General features: G+C 44.0%; 1 protein-coding gene across 28 annotated transcripts in view; it reads right to left on the reverse strand.

Moving 5' to 3' along the window:
- The window catches only part of Acin1 (apoptotic chromatin condensation inducer 1), a 44,886-nt gene that overhangs the window by 15,664 nt on the left and 12,858 nt on the right, over positions 1-16,364 (reverse strand). For 27 of the 28 annotated variants that reach the window (XR_015637991.1, XR_015637995.1, XR_015638002.1 and 24 more), the window contains 4 exon segments: positions 9,543-9,631; positions 6,860-8,125; positions 6,072-6,290; positions 3,945-4,060 (listed from right to left, as the gene is read on the reverse strand). Coding sequence is in view for 13 of the 28 variants with exons in the window: in XM_087585629.1 (XP_087441755.1) it covers positions 3,945-4,060; positions 6,072-6,290; positions 6,860-8,125; positions 9,543-9,631 (1,690 nt within the window). In the remaining 15 variants the exon portion in view is untranslated. 28 annotated transcript variants of the gene reach the window in all.

Genomic DNA, 16,364 nt, shown 5'->3' on the forward strand with positions numbered 1-16,364 from the left:
ATTCCCAAGATGCTATTTTTAGAATATAATAAAGAATCATTGAAACCATACCATTTTTGTCTAGACAAAGGCACATTTCTCCACTTCATCAGCTCTTGAAAAAGTATCTCTGACCTATCAAGTTGTACTGGGAACAAGGGGAGAGACAGGATCCCCACAAAGCCCCCCCACACAAAGCAGCATCACTCAGAAGGAAAGGACAGAATTACTTAAATACTAACATCACATTACAGGATGAATAATTTAAGAGAAATTAATGGAAATGGCAGTTTGTATAGGCATTTCAGTTTAAACTCTAATACTAAAAACCCTAAAGTGCTAAGGACCCCACATGAAAACTTAGTAAGGAACATTGAGACCTGATACCCCAGGTGCTTAGCTACAAGACTAACATGGGTAGTTTATCAGTTTACCCTTACACACAAGTTACTTAGAGTAAGCAAACTCTGGTAATAAACTATGCTTTTTTTTGTTGTTTAAAATAATATACCATTTGGGATACAGGCACTAAGCCTCCTGGGAAGCATCAGTTAGTTTGCTGTAATGGTTTAAATATTTTCTTCCTTTTCTCAAGCATAAAGACAAGTAAGCACAGCATCAGAGTCCGAAGCTGCTACTGGCTACTAGGTATGTATACGAAAGGCTGCTTAGAAAAGGTTGGGTATAAGAATTAACCGTTGCCCATGAACAACTGCACCTACAAAACAAACCAAAACACCCCATTCCTCCAATCAAACAACAAAAAACCCAGACTTTTCACTACCACTATATATTTTTTTTGGAGAAGCCTCACTAGATAGTTCTGCCTGTCCTGGAACTCTCTATGTAGACCAGGTTGTCTCCACATTCACAGAACCTTCACCATGACCACCATCTTTGCCTGTGTGCTGGGATTAAAGGCGTATGCTGTATCTGGCTTATTCCTTACATTTAGTGTACCTCAGACACAATCAGAAGCAAAATAGGATTAACTAACAGGAGTAAAAATGGCCCTTGAAGTAAATTCTAACCTTTTCTAACCTTTTACTGTTATTTTGTAGTGGTGTAATAGTGAGATAGGAAAACCAAGCTTTAAGCCACCAATGTTCCTCTTATTTAGTATTTTTAAATGATCTTACTTTTTAAAAGTTGCAGAGGGCTCTAGAGGGCTGTCAGGCTGCTAAGATTGGGAGCACTGTCAATCAATCAGTTGAAATATAGGAAAACCACAAGGATTTATTTACTAAATTCTCTGTGAGAACAGATGATGGGCTTAGGCCTTTGAATATATCTTTTTGTTAGGTTGCTGAACAGACTGTGTCATAGGTCAAGAAAGACAACGGACAATTTTCAGTATTGCCCAAGCTTTTATCTTGTCAGAATCAATATGACTGGATTATCTTAGCCATAAAGTGAAGGTCAAACTCATCTCTAGCAGTAAAAACCCTCTGTATGTAACCCTATAAGCTTCATATATCCAAGAAATGAATTGAAAAATCCAGAAATAAAGGCCTTTCCAAACAACAAACTAACCCCTCCCTCTCTTGCTATGATTTCACAGAGCAGCCATTTAAAGGTCTGCAGGGAATACTGTAGGCCCTACTACTGCTTACCTGGACAGGAGGGCTCTCCAAGGCGTGGTCAACAACTTTCTTTCTTTTCCTGGTTTCTGAGACAGAGTGTTTCTCTGTAGCCCTGGCGTCCTGGAACTCACTCTGTAGGCCAGGCTGGCCTCAAACTCAGAGATCCATCTGTCTCTGTGCCCTGAGTGCTGGGATTAAAGGTGTACCCCACCACACCAGGCATGAATAAGCACTTTTAAACTGCCAGTGTGCAAGGCCATGCTGTACCTTATGGGCCTGGGACGGTCACATATATTATTCTGAATGACATACAAAGGAGCTTTCACCTTTCATCATACATGGTGTGAGCTGGGGCTCCAACACCTTCCAAGTCACTGAAGTTTCATTTCCTAGTCCTAGAAGAACCACCCTTTCTCTAAGATAATGACCTTGTCTCACAATACGAAAACTAAATAAACCTTTTCAAAGGGAGCAAGCTTCTGGTTTGTGAATCAAAAAATATAATGGCCACAAGATGGCAGCAGAGGCAAGACTATGAGAAGACTCGCAAAACTACCACAGTAGAGCACTAAAGAAAACGAAACTATGCCCTCCCTTTGCCCACCATCCTCCAAAGTGTGCAAATGGTCAGACTATTACCCAGAAGGAGATGATACTAGAAGCAGAATCTAAGAACATACCAATAAATACAGAACAATAGGACATCTTCCACCGCAAGCCAGAATTCCTAATGTTTAAAAGGTAAGCAACCTTACTCTTTCGATACTTTTTTTTTCCTTTATTTTTCATGAGTGTCAGACTTTGAAGGCAGGGATTCAGAGAAAATAATAAATAAATAAATGTTTAAAGACAGGGTTTCTCACCGTAGCAGGTCAGCCTTGAAACTTACTCTGAAGTCAAGGCTGACACCTGATCGTCCTGCCTCCAGCTCCAGAGTGTGTACCACATGCCCTTTCTTCCCTTTTCATTTGTGAGGAGGCAAAGTCTTGGTACTCATCCCAGGCTAGCCTTGAGCTTTCAACTGCTCTGCCTCAGACTCCCCAATATTGGACTGCAGGAGAGTACTGGAGTTATGGGTGTGTGCGTGACACCTGTATTACTTCAGTAACTTATAATACAAAGCTCTGAATAATGAGTGTCTACCTACAGAATTAATTAGATATGAATATTCCTTTTACAAATTAAGTACTAAAAAGCTCACAAGAACTGTAAAAACTGTGTCTTAAGAAATTACCTCTGGGGCTGGAGAGATGGCTCAGTGATGAAGAACACTGACTGTTCTTCCAGAGGCCTGAGTTCAATTCCCAGCAACCACATGGTGGCTCACAACCATCTGTAATGAGATCTGATGCCCTCTTCTGGTGTGTCTGAAGACAGCCAACAGTGTACTTACATATAATAAATGAATAAATCTTAAAAAAAAAAAAAAAAAAAAAAAAAAGACTTCTGACCCAGGGCTTCCTACCTGCCATACTGTGCTCTTAACTAGTACAAACTGCTTAATGATGTTGACAGGCAGCAACCAAGGAAGGCAAGCTCCTATACAATTAGAATTAGTCTTCTCTTGTGCTTGTTTTGAGTTAGGGTATTGCTGTGTAGTACAGGCTAGCCCTAAACTCACAGTCTGCCCGCCCCAGGCTCTAATGCAGTGCCACCAAGCTTAGGTTTGTGATACTCCTTTTGGTTTCTTAAGAGACATGGTCTCTCTGTAGCCCTAGCTGTCCTATAATTTGTTATACAGACCAGACTAACCTCCAATTCAGTGACCTGCCTCTCTCTGCCTCCCAAATGTTAGAGTAAAAGCATGTGCCATTAAGCCTAGCCAAGGACCTGATATGTAGCACTAGTGTGGAACTTGTCAACAGGTCTGACTTTCAGTCTGAAGCAGTTCTCTTGTCTCATCTTCCTGAGCACTCTTGTGTGCCTACTGATTGATTTCGCAATAGGGTTTCATCTAGCTGCTGTCAATTTGCAATGTGCTCACTCAAGTTTAATCCTCTTGCACCTAGATGGGGTTACAGGCACAAACCTCCATGCCTAGCTTTTAGACCATTCTTTATTAAACGGAGTTCTTGGGCTCGGATGTGATTAGAACCCTGAGTTAGGACTGTGTTAAGCAGCAGGGTTACACTGAGGTGTGTACTGTTTAAAGCCGTTGCCTATTTCCGCTCAAAGACCCACATGTTTTTTCTTATGCCCTGATCACTACTTTCCAAACCACCTTAATGTTCTGGGAATTGAGGCCCTTACCATAGTGACTGGCCTCTGTCCATATAAAACACTCCCTTTCTGTTTTAAAAGGAAATCGTGAATAAAGACTCCATGGGGTAAAGATTGACCCGCACCTGCTGTCCGCCCCTCCCTCATTATCACCTCACTTACGCGGTGTGAGGAGTCCTTTCCGCCTCTGGCAGCTGAGAGAGCTGAGGCTCTGAGGTCTGAGGCTGGGTGGCAGCTGGTGGCTCTGCCTCTTCAGCTTCACACTTCTTTGGGCTCTCCTGTTCATAGAGAGCAAAAACCAAACAAAACAAAGGGTTTAATCCTGTTAGATTCACTTTCTTTAAGTTGAAGCTAGTGAAAGAGCAGGACATACACAGTAGCAGTTTCACACAAGGCCGTCTTTATTATTTTGCAATGTAGAATGGGGATGTGGAGGAAGATCACTCCTATATAAACTGTTTTTCCCATGCAGGTTCTTACTGTGTAGCTCTGGCTGGCTTGGAACTCACTGAGGACCAGCACAGTCTTGAAACTTACTGACACCCACATGCTTCTACCTCCTGCATGCTGGGGTTGAATATGTAAGCTATCATGCCTGGCTAGGTACTTGAAGACTCTCTAGACCATGGCCTGTAATCTCAGCACGATGGAGGCTAAGGTATGAGGATTTGCAAAGCATGAGCAAGACCCTGGATTTATTTGTGTGGTTTTTTTTTTTTTGTTTGTTTGTTTTGCTTTTCAAGATAGGGATTCTCTGAGTGGCTCTGGCCATCCAGGAAATCACTCTGTAGACCAAACTGGCCTTGAACTCAGAGATTTGCCCGTCTCTGCCTCCTAAGTGATGGGATTGAAGGGATGACCCACCACTACCACCAGCTCCCATGACCTTTTTTGAGACAAGGTCTTGCTATGTAGCCCAGACTGGTTCTGAACTCAAAGCAATCCTCCTCAATACTAAGATATAAGACTGTATTATTGTGCCTGGCTCTAGAATTTGGGTGTAGGATGGTACATGCCTTAAATCCCAGCACGTAGGAGGCAGATCTCTGAGTTTGAGGCCAGCCTGGTCTACAGTTTCAGGATAGCCAGAGCTACAAAGAGAAACCTTGTCTCACAACAACCAAATCAAACCAAACCAAATCAAATAAAAAAGCCAAAAGAAACAGGGTTTCTCTAAACAGCTCTGGCTGACCTGGAGCTCACTTTGTAGACCAGAGTGGCCTTGAATCTCAGAGATCTGCCTGCTCCTCGGTGCTGGGATTAAAGGTTTATGCTGCCACATCCAGCTTAGAATTTTTTTTGAAAGAACGGAGAAAAGGCCTCCCTTTGGAGGCAGGTAAGTGGAAGGGCTCTGAGGAAGAATATAACTTAAGATACCCAGAGATGAGACTTCTGCTGTTGAACCGCACACAAAGCTTTGACTTTCCAGGGTGTTAAGGTCTATACACACACTATGGGGTGTGCACCTGTACATGTAAGTATGCTGAAAAAGAAAAGGCAAGGCAGGGTTGGGGGAGCCTGAGTGATACAACTCTAGGGCTGAAAGCACTTGCTGCTCTCTTGCAGAGAACTCACACTCATTCCCAGCCACACAGCAGCTTACAAGCACAGTTAACTGCAGCTCCTCGGTCTTCTACATTCGCACATATTCATGCAGGCAAATACTCACACATAAAATAAATCTTAAAATACAAACATGTCACTGCGATGGCTCAGTAGCTGATGACCTGAGCTCTATCCCTGAAAGCCACACGGTAGAACCCACATACATGCCACAGTACATGCCAACTCCCAAACAAACAAGACAAACAAACAAAAAGATAAATGAATGGCTTTTGGTTTAAAAAAAAAAAAAACCCAAGAAGAATTCTTGGGCTAGAGAGATGGCTCAGTGGTTAAGAGCACTGACTGCTCTTCCAGAGGTCCTGAGTTCAATTCCCAGCAACCACATGGTGGCTCACAGCCATCTGTAATGGGATCCGATGCCCTCTTCTGCTGTGTCTGAAGACAGTGACAATGTACTCATATAAATGGTGACAATGTACTCATATAAATAAAATAATATCTTTAAAAAAAAAGTGTTCTCAACTGTCTGCATTTCTTGATTCTGGTCCAGACAGATTTTTGGATTTTTCGGTGAAGACACGCGATCAGTGAACACTGTAATCCCAGAAAGTGGGGAACCAAGGCAGCACCATTGGTTTGACGTTGGCCTGGACTGTAGAGCAAGGCCAAGTCTCAAAACCACTGCACAATGGGAAAATTAGGCCTACAGGTTAAACAGCCTACCTGCTCCGGCTGTAACCTCTGGATCACGTGCTTTTGCTCTGGCTCAGGCTGGCTCATATGCCTCCCCCGGACAGAGGCTGAGCACGTGGGAGCCTTCTCCTTTGGTTCAAGGACCTGCAGCTGTGGCACTGATGGAGCTGCAGCCTCCTGACCACAAGAGGGATCTTTGGTTTCAGTGTAGGTGGTGTTGCCGTCTCTGGAGACTCCAGGGCTCAGAGACTAAAAACACAAAAGGAAACATAAAAGTGAAATTACCTATATTCCAAATATTTAGGAGAGATGAGTGTAAGTAGATGCTGTATATACAGGAGACCACCAGACTTTCCCCAGCTTCTGCTGACCCAATATATAGTCTGGGCTTTTTTTATCTTTTGATAGAGACTTAAGTAGCACAAACAGGTACTGGATTTGCTACACAGTCCAGGATGGCCTTGACTTCCTCAGTGCTGGAAGTACAGGCTGAGAATACCCGGTCTTCTTCCAGATTTTTTGTCTCGTGTGTACTTCCACTGAAGTGAGTAATCTCTAACCACATACTAGGAAAGTTCACTAAGTTCCACCCCACAGCTTACACTCTCAAGAAGCCTGTATCAATGAAAGAGGCATATCCAATACGCTTTGTAATCTAAGGGCTTCAGAACAGGCAGGGACGCCAGTGACCACTGCACTGACCCTGTATGAAGGAAAAGTAAGCAGTGGAGACTACAGGACTCTTCTATTCCTGTCAGAAATCATTACAGGTTACTCAGACGTTCAAAATCACTAGAGACAGGATTCTCCATACTCACTTTTCTGCTGCCGCTTGATGCGGAACGGGAACGAGATCGAGAACGTGACCTAGACTCTGATGTTGACCTGGAGCCCATCTTGGCTCTATCATGAGGATTGGCGTGAACTCGCGCTTGAGACACCTCTCTCTGTTTAGATCTTGGAGAGGACTGTGAGCGGGAAGCTGAACTGTCAGGAGATCGAGATCTGGATCTAGAGCTGGAGGATGAAGGTGAGGATGATCGGCTCGAGGATGAGTCGGCTGACGGTTTCAAACTGTGGTCTGGGAAGAGAGTGTGGGAAGCTCTTCTGCCCTCCTCCTGTTCCAAAGACTGTTTCTTCACAGACTCCTCAGTGATCCCTTTGGCGGGTGCTAACTCCTCTCTTGTTAGAGGGAGAAGGGGAGCAGACTTTTCACGCTCACTTTCAGCACCTTTCTGGGCTGAGTGTTCGGGCAGTATGCTTCTCTGTGCCAGGGGCAGGACACTCTCTTCTGACACTCTCTCTGCTGGAGACTCTGCTTTGGTGTCTGCAGTACTTGACAGAGGAGACAGGCCTCTGAGCAGCTGCACTGTGTGGGGAGACACTATGGGCTCCCTGGTTCCAGCATCTGTACCAGGAGGAGATAACTGAATGAGGACAGGGGGTGCTGGGCCTTCCGCTGGCTCCACTTCTTCTTCATCCTGGAGCTGCATATGAGTTGGTGGAGATGAAGCTTCCTTGGTAAGTAAAGGTGGGGGTGTTTCCTCTTCACTGACTATTTGCTCTGGCTGCAGCACGACAGGGGCCTTCTCTAGGTCTTCAGGGAGGGGAGGCAGGGAAGGAGACTGGGATTTTTCTTCCAAACCTTGTGAAGATTTTACCTCATTTTCTTCTTGAGGGAGAGAAACAATTTGTGTCTCTTTCTCTTGTTGTTGTCTGGCCAGATGACTTCTTCTAGCTTCTTCCTGGGATCTTGTAACTCGCCCTCCTTTCTCTAACTCATCCTTTTCCTGGGATCTTATGATTGGGGGTTTCTCATCCACTACCTTTTCTGGTTTTGCTCTGGTCATCTCCTCCCCGTCTTCATCCTCAAACTGTTTCAGGATTGGTGCCTCGGCTTCTCTAGATTTCTGTCCCTCATCTACCTCCTCTTCCTCTTCTTCATCATCATCTTCTTCTTCCTCTTCCTCCTCCTCCTCTACTTTTAAATTTCGATCTGCTCTGACCCTCAGGTTTCTAGATGGCGTCTCTTGGTCCTCTTCCTCCTCAGCAGCCTGACTGTACTCAGGGAGTTTAGCTCTTGCCTGAAAGAAGATAGACAATGGCTTCAGATACATCTGTTTGAAGTGAAGAGAGAAAAAGCACCCTCACGGCACCCTTGGGTAGAGAACTTTAGCAACATGGAAGTGGGTGAGACAGTGACAGTGCTGAGATGGGCTCGACCAAACCAAAACTGGGAACACAGGAGCGTGGCAATGGAGCTGCTTCTGGTTGTGTGTTAGCCTCTAATCTCTTCCTTGTTTTTAAAAAGATTTAGTCTATTATTTATTTATGGACACATGCTATCCTTATGAGCACAAGTGCCAACAGAGGTCGGAAGAGGGCACCTGATTCCTGGGAACTGAAGTTGCAGATGGCTGTGAGCTGCCATGTGGGTGCTGGGTGTAAAACTTGAGTCTTCTGGAAGAGCAGCCAGTGTTCTGAACTGCTAAGCCATTTCTCCTGTCCTGGCTTTAATTTTTTTAAGGTTTATTTCACATGGATGAATACTTTGCTTACATGAATACAGGTACATCGTGTATGTGCCCAGTACCTGAGGAGGTCAGAAGAGGTCTTCACCACTAAGCTACTTCTCTCCAGACCCTGACTTAAATTTTAACTTTTAACATTAATGTGGACAGAATATCTACAAAGTAGAAGGGAGAACTAACCCGTGGTTACTTAGCATTTCTCTGCTGTCTTGGCATTTCCCCTTCTCTCTTTGGATGTAATTTCACACCCTGCTTCTCAGCTTTCTTCTCCTCCTTTCTCCCTCTTTGAAACAGGATGTCATATAACTCAGAGTGGCCTCAAACGCAATGAACAAATGTCTCTGTTCCCAAGTGCTGGGAATACAAGTGGATCACACCTAGTGCTGCCATAGCTTTGCACAGTCTACTACCTGTGGCTATGCTTCTCCACTGCTCTTCCTTAACATTGGCTCGTGTAGCTTTAATTGAATAACTATATCACATCTTGTCTAATTATACGGTTAGGAACATAGTCCAGCCTATTGACTTTCATATTTAATTACTTTAATATTTAAAAGATGCATTGTGTGTGTGTGTGTATAACTCAAAGAGGACAACTTGATGGGAACTGTTACTCCCCTTCTGCTGTGAGGGTCTCAGAGACTGAAATCAGGTCATTAGGTGCCTTTACTCACTTAGCCCTCACAGTTAAGTTTTTAAAAACCCACATATATATTCGCGTCAGCCATAGTAGCATATATCTGTAACTCCAGTATATAGGAAAGGCAGACAAGAGGATCCAGTGAGACTGTCTCAAAAAAAAAAAAAAAGTTAAAAATGTACATATTTGATCAGAAGCCTAAAGACCAGAGCATATCTAAACAACAGAAAACAGTGACTGACATTAGAAAAAGGGCTACACAAACAGAGACACCAACTCGGACAGCCTGAGACGTAGAGAGCAGCAGCTGTGCTGGTGGGGGTGGGTTACCTGTCTGACCCGGGATGATCGTCTTTCTCCTTTCCTTGGTTTTTCATCATCGGATTCACCTTTTTCTTCAGAAAAAGAGGAGCTCTTTCCTATCAAATGAAAGAAAATCAAGTCATATTCATGACATGAAAGCCTTGACTCATGACTTTCTAAAATTCAACCAATTATTGCCTACAAGGTCTGGAGTAAAATAGTTCATTTTCCCATATATGTGCTCAAGACTAAGATTCTTTTAATAACTCTTGCTATGGGACTGGAAAGATGGCTGAGTGGTTAAGAGCACTTGACTGTTCTTCCAGAGGTCCTGAGTTCAATTCCCAGCAACCACGTGGTGGCTCACAACCATCTGTAATGGGATCTGATGCCCTCTTCTGGTGTGTGTGAAGACAGAGACAGAGTACTCACATGCATAAAATAAATAAATCTTAAAAAAACACAAAACAAAAAACTCTTGCTATGCACTTTGAGGAATATTTTAATATGTCAAATAACTCAAAAGTAAAATAACTTCCAGGAACTTCAAACTGCCCAGCAGGGGTACAAAATAGAAAGCATACCTAGTTCTATAATGTCTTTTCGTATTCTGAAGCAGAATTTGAGACTTTACCATTCTGAAGTCAGGAATGGTCACTCACACGGACAATGTCAGCACTCCAGAGGTTGAGGCAGGAGCACTGCCATGTATTCAAGGCTAGCATGAGCTACTTTATGTTGAGTTCCAAGCCAGCCTGGACTACAATGTGAGACTATGTCTCAAAAACATAAAAGCAAGAGGTGTTCACTGCTTTATACCAACTTACCAGAGTTGTGTTATGGGTGTGGTGTTTGGCTTGCATCTGTGTGAATGCATGATTTTTATCTTGTGCCTTTAGAGTCCAGAAGGGGATATCAGATCCCCTAGAATGGGAGTTACAGGTAGTTATAACCCATCCTGTGGGTATTAGGAATCAAACCCAGGGCCTCTGGAAGAGCAGACAGTGCTTCCATTTGTGAGGCACTCTCTAGTCCCTGTATCATGTTTGAAAAATGTCTAGTACTGTGATTTGTTAGTTCCTCTCACCCCAACACTGGGAAATAAAACTCAGGGCCTTTTGCATGCTCAACAAGCACTCTAGGGAGCTGGAGAGACGCTTCAGCAGTTAAGAGCAAAGGACCTGGGTTTGATTTCCTGCATATACATAGTAGCTCACAACCATCTGTAACTCAAGTTTCAGGTCTGATTCCCTCTTCTGGCCTTCCTGGGTACCAGGCATGAACAAGGTGCACAGATACACAGGTAGGAAAATATCTTACCTACCTTACCTTACCTTACCTTGTACTTTTAATACATTAAAAAATAAAAATGAGGGCTGGACAGATGGCTTAGTAGTTAAGAGTTCGGAGTTCAATTCCCAGCAACCACATGGTGGCTCACAACTATCTGTAATGGCATCCAGTGCCCTCTTCTGGTCTGTCCAAAGATAGTGACAGTGTACCCACATACATGAAATAAATAAATAAATCTTAAAAAAAAAAATCCCAAAAAACAAAAACCATGCTACCATTGAAGTGTACTCTTAATCTGTGTTTAGGCTTGAGATGAGGTATTGCTGTCCTGGATCTTCCTGCCTTTGGTTCCTGAGTACTAGAATTTATATGTGTGATCCATGTTGGCTCTACAGGCTAGGTCTGACCAAAATATTATGAGGAAATATACCAGATCAAATAAAAAGCTTTGGTTTTTTAAATGAAGTTAGGAGTACAGCTCAATAGTATGGAGTGCTCACTTAACCAAGTGGCAAAGACCTGGGCCAAAAGTCCCAGGGATAAAAAAGAAATAGGTTGGGTGACAGTGCTGCAGGCCTTTAATCCAGCACTTGGGAGGCAGACACAGGCAGATCTCTGTTGGAGGCCAGCCTGGTCTACAGAGTGAGTTTCAGGACAGCCAGAGCTACGTAGAAAAACCTTGTCTTGGAAAACAAAACAAAAAAGTACACAAATTAATTCATGCCAAATGAACAGGGCTTTAGAACTAGGTTCCCCTAACTATGTTTCATATGCTGATGTTCAAGATGGAAAGTTTTTTTCTTTCCTTCAAAGAAAAGAAAGCTTGAAAATTATCATCTAGACCATTCAAGTCTAGAATGTTTCTCTAGAACATTGTAATACTTCATTGAAGATCTGTGCACAGCTCAGTGGTGGAGCACAAGCCTATTCACATACACGTGGTACTAGGTTTAACCTCCAATGTGGGCAGAAGTCATACAGAAGGGCAATATATGGATAAGAATTAGTTTAGAAAAAGCAGGGGCTGGAAAGATGGCTTAGTCGCTAAGAGTACTGGCTATTCTTCCAGAGGACCTGGGTTCCATTTCCAGCTGTCCAATGGTGGCTCACAACCATCTGTACCTCCAGTTCCAGGGGATCTGATGCCCTCCTTCTGGCCTCCACGGGCACTGCAGTGTGGTATGAAGACAAATGCATAGACAAAACACCCATACAAACAAAATAAAATTTTAAAGCTGGCATAAGGACAGGAGGTACTCATTAGAAGAGTGGGTGGATTCTGAAGAGAATACTTGTCTAATAATGCACAAAGCTTGGGTTCAACATGCAAAGGAAAGGGGAGCAGTTAATAAGACAGCTTAACTTTGATACAGCACACAAAGCGTGGATTTGGGCTGGAGATAGAGCTCAGATGGTTAGCAGGCACGAGGCACCACCTTAGTCCGCAGCACCACCAAGACAGTTTCCAGCACACGTGAAGCATGGCCTTATAAGTAGTATTTAAACCAGTGCAGACAATCCTGGTAGTTTAAGCTCTGACCCAGGATCTGCTGTTGTTTTCCATAGACCAATAACACTACTGAACTAGGCTTGGTTTTTGTAATAAACAAAACCAAACCCAAACTTATAAAACCAACTAACAAGATTACACATTTTTGTAAGTTTTTAATTGTGTGATCACTTGATTAACGGAATCTCTGAAATTATTTAATTTCACATGAGTAAACAAACATTTGCATCCCTTGCAAACAGGATCCATGTGACGAACAATGACAATATACACTCTCACAAGCCTAGGACACATCTTAACACACTACTGGCTGACTGGGTGGCAGTGGCACATGCCTTTAATCCAGCACTCAGGAGGCAGAGGCAGAGGCAGAGGCAGGAGGATGTCTGTGAGTTTCAGGCCAGCCTGGACTACTAATTGAGTTCCAGGATATCCAGGAAACCATATCTTGAAAACAAACAAACAGGGGCTGGGGATTTAGCTCAGTGGTAGAGCGCTTACCTAGGAAGCGCAAGGCCCTGGGTTCGGTCCCCAGCTCCGAGAAAAAAAAAAAAAAAGAAAACAAACAAACACTGCCTCCCCCAACACTATTGGCTGAACGACACAATCTCCTAAGTCACTGACCTGAATGTTACATTAAAAGGAAACGAGGCTCAGCGCTAGGGAAGAGAGAACTAAGGGAGAGATGCTGTCCTCCCCAATTTGAAAGCAGAGCACTTGCTGAGTGGGGTAGCCATGCCTTCAGTCCAGCACTAAGGCAGTGGCAGGCAGATGGCTGTGAGTTTGAGGCAAGTCTACATAGTGAATTCTAGGACAGCCAGAGTCACTTAATAGAGACCCTGCCTCGAAACAGACAGACAGACAGACAGACAGACAGACAGACAAAACCAAGGCCAGATATGATAATACACACCTATTATCCCAGAACGTGAGAAATAGGTAGATAAAGAATTCCAGGCCACCCTGGACTTCCCAATGACTTCAAAGCCATCTGAGACATAGGATGAAGAGAGTAAGGTGACGTCTCAGAATCACAGGGTCGGAGCTGCAGCTCACTATCTCAGCACTCATAGAACAGGGACTGCAGCGGCTCCAGGTGCAACCCCACTACTACGAAAACACTAAACACAGCAAAGCAAACCACCCACTACTAACTATAAAAAAATAACAGAAGAAGTGGCAATAAAAAGTTGTATATGACGTTGTCCAGAGATGAATGTCATTAGGCCAAAGGCAAGTTTTATTAAGTTGTAATTTAAAAATTAAATAGACCCAAACTTGGGGTTGGGGATTTAGCTCACCAGTAGAGCACTTGCCTAGCGAGCGCAAGGCCCTGGGCTCGGTCCGAGCTCCGGGAAGGATTATCAGGCTCATCCCACCCACAGTAAACTGCAGGCTGGCCTATGGTACATAACTGTGGAAGCACCAAGTAAGAGGCCCAGACAGGTCTGGAAGCTGCTCAGAGTTTTAACCATCACTGTTTTGATAAAGTTAGGAAAACTGGATGGGACTCTCAGAATGAAGCAAGGAATCACTAACAATACAAACACGGGGAGACGGAGGGTAGCCTTTAGTTAGAAGGTGGTCTCATGGGATCCATACTTGGGCTAGCTTCACGTGACCACACGAGTGTTGGAAGTCAGATGTTATTAACATTGAGCACTTTACCTAAAGGTGAAGCCACTGCCAGCAATGGGTTAAGATAAACAAAATAAACCTGGGAAAGCTTTATTTCTAAAACATCAAAGCCAGAGCCATCTGGAGAAAGGAAAGGCGGCTGGCAGACAGTGAAGGGCGCATGAACATGAAGAACATTTAGGAGTGGTTTAGGACTGTTGTTTGAGACAGGGAATGGCCATGCAGCTCAGGCTGACTGCAACCTCTCCACACTCCCGTTTCGGCCTCTTGAGTGCTGAGGTTATAGAAATGTGCCACCCGGGCTGGAGAGATGGCTCAGAGGTTAAGAGCACTGACTGCTCTTCCAGAGGTCCTGAGTTCAATTCCCAGCAACCACATGGTGGCTCACAACCACCTATAATCAGGTCTGGTGCCCTCTTCTGGCCTGTAGTTGTATACATGCAGGCAGAAAGCTGTATGATGTATACATAATAAATAAATAAATTTAAAAAAAGATTTATTAAAAAAAAAAAAGAAATGTGCCACCCACTAACAGCTGAAAAGTAGTTTATCTCAGAAGACAAATCTGTGGATAGGATTTATAGGACCCAAATTAGGCAAATATGAATCACGACAGAGACTACTAACATGGTACCCTTATATATACATAAACAGCAAAAATAAACAGACCTGGGGAGGGGGGATTGGAGAGGGGAGGAGCTGGGAACGGGGACAACATTTGAAATGTAAATACATAAAATATCCAGTAAAAAATAAAATAAAATAAGTAACTAGGAAAGATGCCAAAGCCAGAGCACTCAGCCTTCCTTAGACTCTTGGCAACCTGACCGAGAGAGAGAGATAGAGGTAGAGATAGCGAGCATGGGAGGGAGAGCGAGGTGCTCACTGTTGCGGGAATGGAGAATGCCAATCTATGTCAGTAACTAACGACGGCTTCCTGCTTTGGGTTTGCCTTTTGTTTTCAGCCTTACCAACCAGACCCTGTTGCCCTGCTACTTAATAGTGCAGGCCGGCCTGGAACTTGTGGCTCTCCTGTGCCCAGCCTTCCTAGGCTGGGTGCCCTTGGCCTCACCACTATGTTGGCTTCTCACTCACTTATAAGTATTTCATTGTGAGCAGGGATAAATGCAGGTTGCGGAGGTCAGAGGACATCTTGCAGAAGTTTCTGGAGACTGAATTCAAGTTGTCAGGCTTGGCTGCAAGTGTTCCTCCTCACTGAGCTTATTGTCTCTCCCTCTCACTCCCACACCTTTTTTTTTTTCAGTGTTTGTCACTAAACCCAGAACCTCATCATATTACATAAGTGCTCTGCATTGAGCTACATTGCCAGCCCTGTTCCACCTCTTCATCTTTTAATTGTTGAAAATTAGATTTTATGGCCATCTTGGTCTAGTGAGCAAGTTCCAGGTCAACTGGAAATGATGTTTTATTTTTCCTGTATATGTCTGTTTAAGTATGTGGGTATGCACATGCCACTACAAGTGTGGAGGTCAGAGGACAACCTTTGAAAGTTCGTTCCTTGGGGTTGGGAATTTAGCTCAGTGGTAGAGCGTTTGCCTAGCAAGCGCAAGGCCCTGGGTTCGGTCCCCAGCTCCGAAAAAAAGAAAAGAAAAAAAAAAAAAGTTTGTTCCTTCAAGTTTAGCAACGCCTGTCTTTACCCACTGAGCCTCCCCACCTCATCACCTCACTCCCTCACCTCATCACCATCATTGAGACAGGATCTCTCTAGAGGCCCTGGATGTCCTGGAACTCACAATGATCATGCTGGCCTTAAACTCAAGAGACCATCCTCCCCCTGCCTCCCAAGCACTGGGATTAAGAGTGTGAGCCGTCATACCCAGCTTTATTTTTAAATACTGGGTCTCAACAAACTAAGTTGTCCCCAACTCAGACACATCTCTGGTGAAATGCATATCCTATGGATGACAGTGGTGAGCACTGAAGGCGACTGTTGGCTGCACTCGCCGCTTCTCACCCTTTCCTCTATCAATTACAATCACAGATAAAGTTCTGCTGAGGACCTAAACACCAGAACCCTCGACTTTCTCAAAACCTTTCCTATTCAAGGACACACTGCTCATTTTCATTTCAAATTACACCTAGAAGCCATGTGTCTGTGTACACGCGCCCATGTGCCAGAGGACAAACTTTGGATGTTTGAGTGTCACCTACCTTGATTGTCATGAAAGGATCACTAACTAGCCAGGAGCTTGCTAGGCGCTAGTTTGGTTGGCCAGCAAGTCTCAGAGACAGTCTATGGTGCAGGGGTCACAAGTACACACCACTGCATCCAGCTTTTTTTGGCATGAGTTCTGGGACCCACACTCAGGTTCTCAAGCACTTTACTGACTGACTGCTGCCTCTTAGTCCCCAGAAGAACTTCCTAAAAAAACACAAGTTTTTAACCT

This window comes from Rattus norvegicus, chromosome 15, assembly GCF_021556685.1.
Source record: "Rattus norvegicus strain SHRSP/BbbUtx chromosome 15, alternate assembly SHRSP_T2T, whole genome shotgun sequence".
NCBI lineage: Eukaryota > Metazoa > Chordata > Mammalia > Rodentia > Muridae > Rattus > Rattus norvegicus.